The sequence below is a fragment of the Peromyscus eremicus genome, chromosome 1, assembly GCF_949786415.1.
Source record: "Peromyscus eremicus chromosome 1, PerEre_H2_v1, whole genome shotgun sequence".
NCBI classification, from domain to species: domain Eukaryota; kingdom Metazoa; phylum Chordata; class Mammalia; order Rodentia; family Cricetidae; genus Peromyscus; species Peromyscus eremicus.
Window position 1 is genome coordinate 178,825,659 of NC_081416.1, and position 13,178 is coordinate 178,838,836.

The following is a 13,178-nucleotide window of genomic DNA, read 5'->3' on the forward strand; positions in this document are numbered from 1 at the left end:
TCACTGACATTTTAGGAGCAGATACCACTAATTTCATGACTTTCCAGATAATGGAAAGAGAAGTTAATCCATTCTCACAATTACTAAATGGTAGAGTTTGGATTCAAGTTTCTATTCCACTCTTGGAAACACTTGGGGGCACCTATTCAGTGACAAATCTTTCTATTCCTTCTTTCTTTGAGCCCCAGATATATTATGAACTTCCCTTCACAGGTGGATGGAGGAGCACTCATCAAGGTAGAGGTCACACATCGAAGCCCTTGCTTGCTTTGGGTTATGCAGATCCCAATATAGGATTGTGACTTCCACCTCTCATTCCAGCTTCTTGTAGGAGGCACTGAGTCTTTGCTGAGAATTAGCTATCAACCCACAGCTTTTTTTTTCCCATTGAGAGATGGGCATCCTGGATTCTATTGGAGCTGTGTGGCAGGAACTGCTGGGTCCTGAAAAGTGCTGGTGACTCAGGCATGTGATCCTAGACATTGAGAGTCTGAGTCAGGGGGAATCTGCATACGTTGGAGGCCAGTCTGAGCTATGTTGTGAGTTCCAGACCAATATTAGTTGTACAGTGAGACCCAGTCTTTAAAAAAAAAAGAATGTTGTATTCTTTGTTTGCACATCCTAACATAGGGTGGGGTTCAGAGGGATGTTAGAAACATTTCTTATCCTTGGTCTATTCCATGATCATATTTTAAAGTGCTCTAACTCATTAGAAGAATATTGCTCTGGTGCTGTATTTCTTGGCTCAGGAATGGAACACAAACTTGATCACAGGAGATTCTGATTTGAGACACAGAAAGAATTTGTTTTTCCTCTTTGGGTGATGGAGAATTTAAAGGAGTGAGAGATCATAGCTCTGATTCCAGTTGCATGATTCTATTTGAAAAAAAAAACAACAACAAAACAATTACCCACAATGATTAATATCCAATCCAAACGTACATGCTGAGCCTGTGTGTGTGTGTGTGTGTGTGTGTGTGTGTGTGTTGTGTGTTGTGTGTTTGTGGTAGTGTGTAGTGTGTGTCTGCATGTCACCGTGCAGTGTGGCAGTCTGAGGACAACTTACAGGTTCTCTCTTTTCACCATGTGGAATCCAGAGATCAAACTCAAATTGTCAGGCTTGGCACCAACACCTTTACCCACTGAGCCATCTTGCCAGTCAGCCCACAATTTGAAAAGACCAATTTTTAAATTCCCTGGCTATTACTTCCAACTAGCATCCTCATGTTTGAGAGGAATCTCCATCATTTTTTAGAGTGTATCCTTTCCTATATTCATTGTACATTTATCCCTATTCATGAGGACTTGAAAGAAAAACAAGGTAACTCTGTAGTGTGTTTGCATCATACTATCTGTGCAGGATTGTTTTATGTCAACTTGACATAAGCTAAAGTCCTCTGAGAGACGGGAGCCTCAATTAAGAAAATGCTTCCCTAAGACAGTGTTGTAGGCATTTTCTTAGTCAGCAGTTGATGGGGGAGGGCCAAGCCCACTATGGATGGTACTATCCCTGGGCTGGTGGTCCTAGGTTCTATAGGAAAGTAGTCTGACCAAGCCATGTGCAGAGAGCTAGTAAGCAGCATCCCTCCATGGCCTCTGCATCAGCTCCTGCCTCCAGGTTCTAGGCCTGTTTGAGTCCCTGTCCTGACTTCCTTCAGTGATGAACTACAATGTAGAAAAATAAGTCAAATAAAAACCCTTTTCTCCCCAAGGTGCTTGGGCCATGGGGTTTTATCATAGCAATAGGAATCCAATCTAAGACACCACCTTGTTCTTCTTATTCCACAACTTGAGTTTTGGTGTACAATATTTCCTGAATATCTTCCATGTCATTGTACAGTGACTTTTCTCCTTTCCTCTCCTCTCCTCCCCTCTCCTCTAATCTCTTCTCATCTCTTCTCCTCTCTTCTCCCCTCCCCTTCTCTGTCTTTCCTTCCCTTCCTCACCTCTCCTATCCCATTCCATATTTTATATTTTGAGACATAGTCTCACATAGTCCAGGCTGACCTTAAACTCACTATGTGGTTGGAAGGGGCCTTGAATTCCTGATATTCTTGCCTATATCTCTATAGTGCTAGAATATCAACATGTATTACCATGGCCAATAGACTGCATCTCTCTCTCTCTCTCTCTCTCTCTCTCTCTCTCTCTCTCTCTCTCTCTCTGTCTCTGTCTGTGTCTTCTTTTCTCCCTTTGTTTCTCTCTCTGTCTCTCCTTGTCTCTCTCTGTGTCTGTCTGTCTGTCTGTCTATCTGTCTGTCTCTGTCTCTGTCTCTGTCTCTCTCTCTCTCTCTTTCTCTCTCTCTCTCTGGGTGTGTGTGTATATAAACATGGATATGCACCTGTGGAAGTCATGATCACCTTCGGTGTCTTCCTCTATCACTTCCCTTATATTTCAACACAGGGTCTCTGACCATTTCAGCTAGACCAGACGGCTGATGGTCCTCCCATCTTTGCCCCTCCATCCAGTGCTGAGGTTACAGCACATGCTTCCATGTTTGACTGGTCAGAACTTAGGACCTCATGTTTGTACAGCAGGGTTTCATCAGACATTATCTCCTCAGCCTTCTGACCTCCTTTAAAGATTGCCATGGCTGTGTTGGATTTTTAAGCACAGCACTTACTACCCCAATAAGTAGTACTGTGCCATGCAGCCCTCCAAATGAAATCCTGTTTTCACAACTTCACAGGTAAGACAGGAGGCGTCGAGGAGGCTGTCCTGCTCATATGTGGCAGGGATTTTCCCATCACTCTAAGACACTCATTATTAACCAGACTCTCTACTTTCTCATGTTATTAATTTACTGGGTGAGCCTTTGGCTCTGGCTGTTGACAGAAGAGCTGCTGTAGACAGCCACTGGGAGCAGTTAAACTTTAGAGCTGATAACTGTCACTGTTCATCTCTTACGCTTATAATTTTGTATTTCTATATTCCTGGACCCTTCAAAACTAAGGAAAGCAGAGTCAGAAGACAGAGGACCTTAAGGGCAAAGACAGGCTAGATCAGCGGGTGAGGTCATTTTGCTTCATCCCACATTCCCTGGGGGATTTAAGAAGGGCTCTGTCCATGAAAGCACTGGACTTGGTTTACCATTGTGTTAAGCGGCCCCTTGGGAGTGGGAATGATGGGACTCACAAGCTACAATTCTCACTTTATCTTCTCCTCCCTCTGATACTCCATAAGGTTCCTCCTGGGTCCTTAGCGCAGTGCCCTAAGTCCTGAACCCATGCCACCCTCCTGGGCATCACCTCCCTGGACTAATGAGAGCCGCTCACGTGAGCTGGAGTTCGTGCTGCTGGGCTTCTCACATGTGCCCTCCCTGCGCCCAATGCTTGCAGTGCTCTTCCTGGTCGCCTTTCTGCTCACGTTGCTAGGCAACACACTCATCTTCATTCTCACCAGCCTGGACCCAGGCCTGCGAGCACCCATGTACTTCTTCCTGCGCCAGCTGGCGCTGGTGGAGATCTGCTTCTCACTGGACATGGCGCCCCGTCTGCTGGTGACCCTGCTGCGGCCTGGACGCGGGATGTTCGCCACAAGCTGTGCTCTGCAGCTGCTTCTCGTGCTGTCCTTAGTCACATCCGAGTGTTTCCTCCTCACAGTCATGGCCTGGGACCGCTTCCTGGCCATTTGTAGGCCTCTGCGATATGGTGCCATCATGAGCTTGAAGCTGTGCCACCTGCTGGCCGCCGCCTGCTGGCTCGCAGGATTACCAGTAGCTCTCACCCACACCATCTGGCTCTTTAATTTCCCCTTCTGTGGGCCACTGGGTATCCGGCACTACTTATGTGACATAGCACCTCTGCTGAGCCTGGTATGCGCAGACACCAGAGACTTCGAGGCTAGTATGTTCATGGTCACAGTGTTAGTTATCATAGTTCCCTTCTGTCTTATAGCTACGTCCTACATCATGATTCTGGCTGCTGTCCTTCGGATGCCATCAGCCTCCGGGCGCCACAAGGCCCTGTCCACCTGTGCCTCCCACCTCATCGTGGTGATTCTGTTTTACGGCACTACTGGGGTCATCCATTTGCGCCCCAAAGCCAGCTACTCTCCTGAGAGCAAGCAAGTGGTGTCCCTGTCATACACCATTGTGACTCCCATGCTCAACCCTCTCATCTACAGCCTGCGGAACAAGGAGGTCAAGGCTGCCTTCGGGCGTGTCTTCATTCAGAGACGAGGAACCTTTATCCCCTGACCTCTATATGACTTCATTTACCCTGTCCTTTGGGGATCATCTCTGCCCTAGTTGACTTGAGGATCTCGATGTGTGAGTAAGTTAAACCCTTTCTGAAAGATTTTATGATGTCACAACTATCTAATGGCCCCTTGAACCCCGCCTAAATTTCGACTTGGTCCATGTATTGAGTGGGTAGCATTCTGTTTCTCCACTGGCATAGAAACTGGACTGGAGTTCAAAAGCATGGTGATGGCATCTTTCCTGGGTAAGTAGAATTGCCCACTGCAGCAGAGAAAAACACATTTTAGCAAAGAAAAAAAAAGTTAAAATTTAATCTCCTATAAATCAACTGATTTAGGGTATGTTGTGATTTGAGTATAAAACTTGCCCACATACTTACATGTTTAAACACTTTGGTCTCCAATGGCGGTGCTGTATTAGAAGTAGTGGAACCTATAGGAAGTGGAGCCTGGCGAAAGGAAGTGGGTCACTAAGAGTGAACCTCCATGTGTCATAGCCAGAACCCACTTCCTGCTTGCTTCCTGAATGCTGATGCAATGTTTCATAATCCTGCCACCCCCTTATGTGGTCACAAGGAACTGAATCTCAAATGGTGAGCCAATTGGCCATTAAGAGCTCTCATTACTCTTGCAGAGGCCTGGGGTACGATTCCCAGCACCCACCTCAGTGAATTCACTGCCTGTAACTCCAGTTCCAGGGGAATCTTGTGCCCTCTTCTGGCCTCCCTGAGCACTGCACACACATGGTGAACAAACATACTGGCCCACAGACGAAATAAAAATAATAAGTGTTTCAAAACAGCAAAACTGTGAGCCATAGTACACTCTTCCTCCCTAAGTTGCTCTTTGTCAGGTATTAGACATGGTGACAAGAAAGGTAACTAATACATGGCATGAGGCTATCCCATCTGAAGTTAAAAATATTCAAACATATATGTTACATTTATAATTTTATTTGTCAATAAAAAACAAGATAAAATTGGGGTCCAAAAGATTAAAATGAGCCATAGTTACATATTTCATGCTAAGACCCATTACATTAAGAGACAAAGTGTCGTGGTGCACATCTTTAATCCCAACACACAGGAGGCAGAGGCAGGTGGATCTCAGTAATTTGAGGCCAGCCTTAACCACATAGGAGTTGCAGGCCACTTAGGGTTGTAGTGACACCCTGTGTATAAAAACAAAACAAAACACAAAGAGTGTTAAGATTAGAAAAGGCATCGCAATGTGGGTGGTTTTATAGCTTGTCTTTGATGTTTGATCAGTAAGCTGTTTGGAGGAACATGGGGTTCACATTCATCTTACTAGGTGACCCTGCCTCTTTTGATTTTTGGTGGAATTTCCTTTACAAATAATTATTGCATCTCTCTGTCTCTCTCTGCATCTCTGTCTCTGTCTCTGTGTACACATGGTGCACATGTGGGGGTCAGAGGATAACTTGAGGGAGTCAGTTCTCTCCTCCCACCATGTGCATCCTTGGGTTTCCAACTGAGGATGGCAGGTTTGGTGGCAAACACCTTTCTCCACTGTGCCATCCCATCTTCCCACAGATTTCTCTTTAAATTATTCATGTAATTATTCATGTATATTCATGAAAAAGATAACAGGTTTTATGAAGATCTGTAAATATATATATATATATATATACATATATATATTTATTTATATATTCACACCCCTTTATCCTCTCTTGTACCTCCTTCCCTAGACCCTGGTCACCTTCCTCCTTTCCAAATACTTCCCCTTTTACTTAAACCTCTTAAAAACAACTCCATTCGACAAATAAGAGAAAACATGTAATATTTGTCTTTCTGATTCTGACTTATTTTCACAATGATCTTCAATTCTACCCATTTTCCTGAAAATGACATAGTCTTGTTATTTTTAAAAACTATTATTATTTTTAGTTATGTGTAGATGTATCTGTAGGTGGGTATGTGCATGTGAGTGTTGGAACCATCAAGGTCAGAGGCATTGAAACCCCTGGAGGTGGAGTTAGAGACCATTTTGAGGTGCCTGATATGGGTACTGGGAACTGAACTCGGGTCTTCTGGAGGAGCTACAGTGGTCAATTTGTTAAACTTCTTTTTAAATATTCGTGTTTATATCCATACATTTGTCAAGGAATCTTAGTTAAAGGAGCTGCTTGTAGTAGTGGTTAGTGGTTAATGGAGATACTCATTCTTGCTTGTCACGCTGAGAACAAGTGACTGGGTGCTCGGCTGCACATGGCATATCTTATCAACTCACTTACGAGGCTCAAGATACATCTCTAAGAGGAGGACAAAGGAATGGAAGAGCTGGAGGATGGGGAGGAGTGCTGTGAAATGCTGTCCTCTGGAGGTGACCTAACGTGTTGCACACATGAACTCAAGCAGCTGTGAGCACCCGTGCAAGACCAATCCATTTAGACATGGCAGCATGAGGAGGGCGGGGCTCATGGAACTCTACCCCGAGCTGAGAACAGGAGGGAGAATCCCTTTTCTTCTTTTTAAAGAATATTTTCTCTTATTTTATGTGCATTGGTGTTTTGCTGTGGGTGTCGGGTCCCATGGAACCAGAGTTACAGAGAGTTGTGAGCTGCCACGTGGGTATTGGGAACTGATCCTGAGTCCTCTGGAAGAGCAGTCAGTGCTCTTAACTCCTGAGCCATCTCTCCATTCCCTGAGAGTCCCCATTCTTTAGTGTGGCCACTGGAAGGTTGTCTAGGCCCATTGGATGATCTCATGCCCATGGGCATGTGGGCAGCATTGACTAGATTCAGCAGATTATAAAATAAATGTTGTAGAGGAAAACAAGATTAAAAGGGAAATATTATTGGGACCCCAGAAAGTTTTGGAATGATGGGTGAATGTGTTTAAGAGACATTGTATATATGTATAGAATTCTCAAAGAATAAATAAAAATTAAAATAAATCCTGTCTGCATTGAATACATAGACTTGTTTTTCTTATATTTTGCAAGCAATACATCATAAACAATATTATGTAGCTTTTATCTTATATTGGATATACAAGTGACTAGGAGAATACACTATCTGCTAATAGTATATTATGCTATAATAGCCTAATTGGCTATCTGCTAATACTGCCCCATCTGGTGGTATATTTTTAGAAGGTTGTGGAATTGGTGGAGGCAGGCCTTGAGATTTGAAGGTCCAAATCTACTTCCTGTCTGCTGTTTCCTAGTCATGCAATTTGATCGGCTGCCTTATGCTCCTGTTGCTCTGCTTTCATCCCTATGTTGGACAGCGTCACTTCTTAAGGTGTCAGTTGATTTTTGTCAACTATTTACTCACAACAACAAGAAAATAAATCCACCCCATGGGAGCTTCACACCCTCACATCTTGCAGGTGAACCATCCCAATCTTCTTTGAGTAAGATATGTCTTAGATTTTCACAATATCGTGTCCCCTTCCCACCACTCAAACAACTACAATGTTTTTGTTACATTTTTAGGGAAAAGTCCTGCTGCAAAGCCTCATCCTGGTTTCAAACTTATGCCCCTCCTACCTCAGTCTCCTAGGATTACAGGAACCTACCATCACATCTGGCCATAACTGAAATTTCAATTGCTCTTCTTAATAAATTTGAATTGATCTTGCACAATCTACTGCTTTATAGTTATCACCCAGTGACATGCCTAGTACTTACTAGACACTTAATAAATGCTTGCCAAGAGGATGAATGAGGAATGAGTGTCTGATGTTTTTGTTTTTCTGTTGCTGCCATAAAACACTGACCAAAAGAAACTTAGGAGAGAAAATGGTTTATCTGGCAGGTCATACATAGTCTATCACTGGAGGAAGTCAGGGCAGGAACTCAAGGCAGGAACCTGGAGGCAGAAACATGGAGGGAATGCTATTTACTGACCCCTGCTCTTTGCTTTCATCTACAGCTCAGGCACATATGCCTGGGGTGATGCAACCCACAGTAGGCTGGGACTGCCCACATCAACCATCAATCAAGACAATTTTACAGAGTCATACCCACAGGCTAGTCTGATTTAGACAGTTCCCTAACATGTTCCCTCTTCCCAGGTGACTCTAGCTTTTGTCAATTGACAATAAAAAGCAACCAACTCATGACTGTCCACATCTATTGATCAGAACCTTTTTTGTAGTTATGAGGTCTCTTTCCAGATAGATAAGGTAGTCAGTGGTCGAGAGCAGTTAGACACCTGGAGTTTTAATAATAAACTCATTTGTATGTTTGAATCACCGACACTGTCTCATTTTTACCTTGCTTTTCATCCTGTAAAATGGAAATTCCGTATTCTACTTCTTCACACTGCTAGCAGCCATAATTCTACTCCACGTGCTTAGAAATTTGACTCCTTTGGGTAACCCATACTAGAGGAACCACACAGTGTTCATCTTTTGTGAGTGCTTATTTCTCTCACTCTGACATCAAAGTCCAATGATGTGGAGCAATCCTTTTCTATGTTATGAATATGTATTATTCTTATTTTGTAATAAAAAGCTGATTGGCCAGTGTCTGGGCAGGAACAGTTTGAGCATGAGCACCAGACTGGGAGTATTCTGGGAAGAGCATAGGTGGAGTCAGAGAGTCACCATCAAACACAGAAAAGTAAGATGAGAATACCATACTGAGAAAACATTCCAAGCCACATGGTTAAACATAGATAAGAATTATGGGTTAATTTAAGTGTAACGGCTAGTTAGTAATAAGCCTGAGCTATTGGCTGAGCATTTATAATTAATATAAGCCTCTGTGTGGTTATTTGGGAAGCAGCTGCTGGATATTTGGGAATAGGTGGTTGGGACAGGAAAAATCTGGTTACACTCCAACCTTGTGTAATAACATATATCAGAATTTTTTTTCTCTTAATGGTTAAATAAGAACACGTTACATGAATTTACCACATTTTCTTCATCCAATTTCTTTCAATAGATTTGGCGTTAAAATGACATGGATACACAATTGTCTTTTTGGTCCCCCAATTTGAGTTCGTTTGTGACTTAGCTCTCTTTTTGATCAATGCTGTGTGGGACTCATTGCTTTTAGATGCATTTAAATTTCAAGTCTGTAGGGTTGTCTCTAAATCTATTTGAAGCACATAGATGAGAGTACATCTCTCTGTACTTATTGTTCTCTGGTTACAGGAATTACAGTGGCTGTTTCTGTCCAGAACGACTCAGCTTACCAAACTGAGTACAGATCAAAGAAATGTATCATTGTAAGACAAACTTCCGATACATTAACTAACCACAGAGAGAGGGGTTTGAGAGAGACTTGGGTTAAAATCTTGGCTACAAGGCTAGTATCTGGTGTTGCATACTTCTAATTGTAGTACTTGGGAGATGGAGGTAGGATGGTCAGGACTTCAAGGTCATTCTCAGATACATGTAAAGTTCAAAGCCAACCTGGGCTACACAAGACCCTGTCTCATGATAACAAACAATCCTGCTTACATCAATATTAGTTTATGAAAATATTTCTCCTATAAATGTGTCCTCAGTAATAAAATTAATTGAACTCTACTGCTTTACTACTTGTCTTAGTCACTTTTCTATTGCTGTGAAAAGACACTGTGACTAATGCAACTCCTATGAAAGAAGACATTTATTTAGGGACTAGCTTATGTTTCAGGGGTTTAGTCCATTATAATCATTGTGGGAAACACAGTGGAAGCATGGTGGCCTTCATGGCACTTTAGCAGTAACTGGAGAGCTACATCCTGATCCACAGGCTGAGGGAGAGACAGAGACAGAGACACAGAGAGATACAGACAAAGAGAGACATAGACAGACAGAGAGAGACCTCAGGCCTGGCATGAGATTTTGAAACCTCAAATCCCACCCCCAGTGACAGACTTCCTTCAACAAGACCACACCTCCTAATCCTTATAATCCTTTCAAATGGTGTCATTCCCTGGTGACTAAGCATTCAAATATTGCAGCCTATCAGGGACCACCTTCTTCTTCTTCTTCTTCTTCTTCTTCTTCTTCTTCTTCTTCTTCTTCTCCTCCTCCTCCTCCTCCTCCTCCTCCTCCTCCTCCTCTTCCTCCTCCTCCTCCTTCTCATCCTCCTTCTCCTCCTGCTCCTCCTCCTCATCTTCCTTCTCCTTCTTGAGACAAGATTTCTTTGTGTAGCGCTGGCTATTCTGAAACTCACTCTATAGATTAGGCTGACCTCAAACTCATAGATCCTCCTGCCTCTGCCTTCCTAGTACTGGGTTTAAAGGCATGCACCAGCACTGCCCAGCTAGTGGGGACATTCTACTTTAAACTACAACAGTAGTTGAGGGTTTTCCATGATTTTTCTACTCATTTAAAAATAAACGCTATTGGCAAGATGTGATGCCATATGCTTTTAATTCCAACACATAGAAAGCTGAGACAGGAGGTTATTTGTAAGTTTGAACTTGATCCTGGTCCACACAGTGAGACCCTCTCTCAAAAATAAGTAAGATATCAAATTTGTTGGTGGAAGTTTTAGCTTATTTCTTTATTTGTTTAGGCATGGTTTTACCATATATCTGAGGTTATCCTGGAACTTACAAGGTAGTCCAAACTGGTCTTTAACCCACACCCCTCCTGCTTTTTCTTCCTGATTGTGAGGATTACCATTATGTAATATGATATCTAGCTTCTTTTTATTATTTCATTTATAAAACAAAAGTTTTCTTGTGTGTGTGTGTGTGTGTGTGTGTGTGTGTGTGTTTGTGTGTATACCTGAGTGAAGGTTCCTGTGCCCATGCATGTTTGGAGTCCAGAGATCAGTGTCAGATGTATTTCTCTATCACTCTCTGTTTTATTTTTTCTTACTTTTACTGAACCTGGAGCTCTCTGATTGACACTTTTGAACTATGCAAGATATGCCACTTACCTGTTGTGCACTGCTGTGAGATTTTTACCTCGGAGTTTTTTTCTGATGCGTCTCTCTAACAACAGCAAATGAGATTAAAAAACACTCTTAATAAATGTTGCTTTACAGGCAGAAAATGTGTGTCTTATTTAATTCTATATAATTAATTTCTAATTTTCAATGTGATGATATTTGAAAGTTAGTGTTGGGGATGATCAGGGTTAAATGAAATCATAAAGTTGGGAACCTTACAGTGTTATTAGTGCCACTAAAAAGGGTATGGAGGGCCCAAGGAATCTTTTTTTTTTCAACCAAGAGCACAGCAAAGCATCTGTCAGAAAACCAGAAACCAATTCTTCAGCAGACAATAAATGTCAACCTCTTGACCTTCAACTTTCAGCCTCCAGAAAAAGAGAACAAACAGATGTTTAAACTACTCGGTACAGGACATTTGTTATGCACTCCGCACAAACTAAAGCAACCGGTTAGAGTGTCCATGGATATCCAAGATGTCCAAGATCATTATTGGTAGAGTCTATGAGTAATCCAGGCCTCAGAGATGACTATTATCATAGTCCCGTAGGAGAAGGGGATGGTAGATAATGTTCTAGGTAAAATCATCAGACAAGGCATGATAGTGAAATATGGAAGTGAGTAAGGACATCAGGGCATCTACCCTGGGCAGGGAATCCAGAGATGTGCAGAACCACAGCCAAAGAGGCAGAAAGTATTTCTTGGATTAGTGTAACTGTGGGGCCTGAAATGTCAGGCTGAGAAATACCAATTATACACTGAACTCAATGAGGGGAGATAAAGATAGAGAGGAGAAAGATAGACAGAGAGACAGAGAAACAGACATTGAAATAGAGACAGACAAGCAGAGAATTTGTGAGTGTGGCTATTCCTGGGAAGATGTTAAGAAGTAATGACTATTCACCCGAGATAGGGAATCAAGACAGACCAAAGTAATGATACTACCAAAGTCCAACTTGGTGAACCAGTGGGTTATACTGGAGTTATTTACAGGGGTAGAAATTACTAAAAAACAGCTTGTATCAACAAAAGCCTACTGTGGCATGGGTGATGGTGTGTGAGATCAGGAATTCTGGAACTCACTCCACAACTTTTCAGACATTAGACAGGTGAGAGTGTCTCTGAGGCACTTCAGCTGGTATGAGCTTCTTATAGGTCAGCAGCTCTTAATCTTCCTAATGCTGTGACCTTTTTAAAATTTACTTTTATTATTAAGACATTTTCTATTCATTTTACTTATCAACCACAGATCCTCCCTCCTCCCTCTTCTTGCCCCCAAGCCTTCCCCCCAAACCCACTCCCTCATTCCCACCTCCTCCAAGTCAAGTTCTCCCATGGGGAGTCAGAAGAGTCTGGTACATTCAGCTGAGGCAGGTCCAAGTCCTTCCCCCCTGCACCAAGGCTGTGCAAGGTGTTACACCTTAGGCACTGGGCTCCAAAAAGCCTGCTCATGCACCAGGGACAGATCCTGATCTCCCTGCCTGGGGTCCCCTCAAACAGTTCAAGCTAAGCAACTGTGTCACATATCCAGAGGGCCTAGTTCAGTTCCCTGGGGGCTCCACAGCTATTGGTCAACAGTTTATAGGTTTCCACTAGAGTGGCTAGTCATCTCTGCATGTTTTCCCAACATGATCTTGATGTCCTTTACTTACAGAATCCCTCCTCTCTCTCATTGATTGGATTCCTGGATCTCGGACTGGCATCCGACTGTGGATTTCTACATCTGCTTCCATCAGTAACTAGATGAAGGTTCTATGATGACAGAGTAGTCACTAATCTGGTTACCCGAGTAGACCAGTTCAGGCACCCTCTCTACTATTGCTAGTAGTCTAAGATGGGGTCATCCTGTACCCTCTCTACTATTGCTAGTAGTCTAAGATGGGATCATCCTGTGGATTCCTGGGAACTTCCCTAGCACCTATTTCTTCCTATCCTCATGATGTCTTCATTTATCATGGTATTTCTTTCCTTTCTCTCTCACTCTGTCCCTGTTCCAGCTCAACTCTCCCATTTCCTTACGTTCTCATTCCCCATTCTTTGCCCTCCATTACCCCCTTCCAGTTTGCTTATGTAGATCTCATCTATTTCACCTTTGCTGGGCTATCTATGTG

At 42.9% G+C, this 13,178-nt stretch overlaps 1 protein-coding gene across 1 annotated transcript in view; it reads left to right on the forward strand.

Annotated features, from left to right (window-relative positions):
* The first annotated feature begins 3,226 nt into the window (after positions 1–3,226).
* The window catches only part of LOC131926295 (olfactory receptor 10A7-like), a 59,529-nt gene continuing 49,577 nt past the window's right edge, over positions 3,227–13,178 (forward strand). The window contains exon 1 of the mRNA XM_059281641.1: positions 3,227–4,274. Within this exon, the coding sequence (XP_059137624.1) occupies positions 3,227–4,198 (972 nt within the window). The 3' untranslated portion in view covers positions 4,199–4,274. The remainder of the gene's footprint in view (positions 4,275–13,178) is intronic.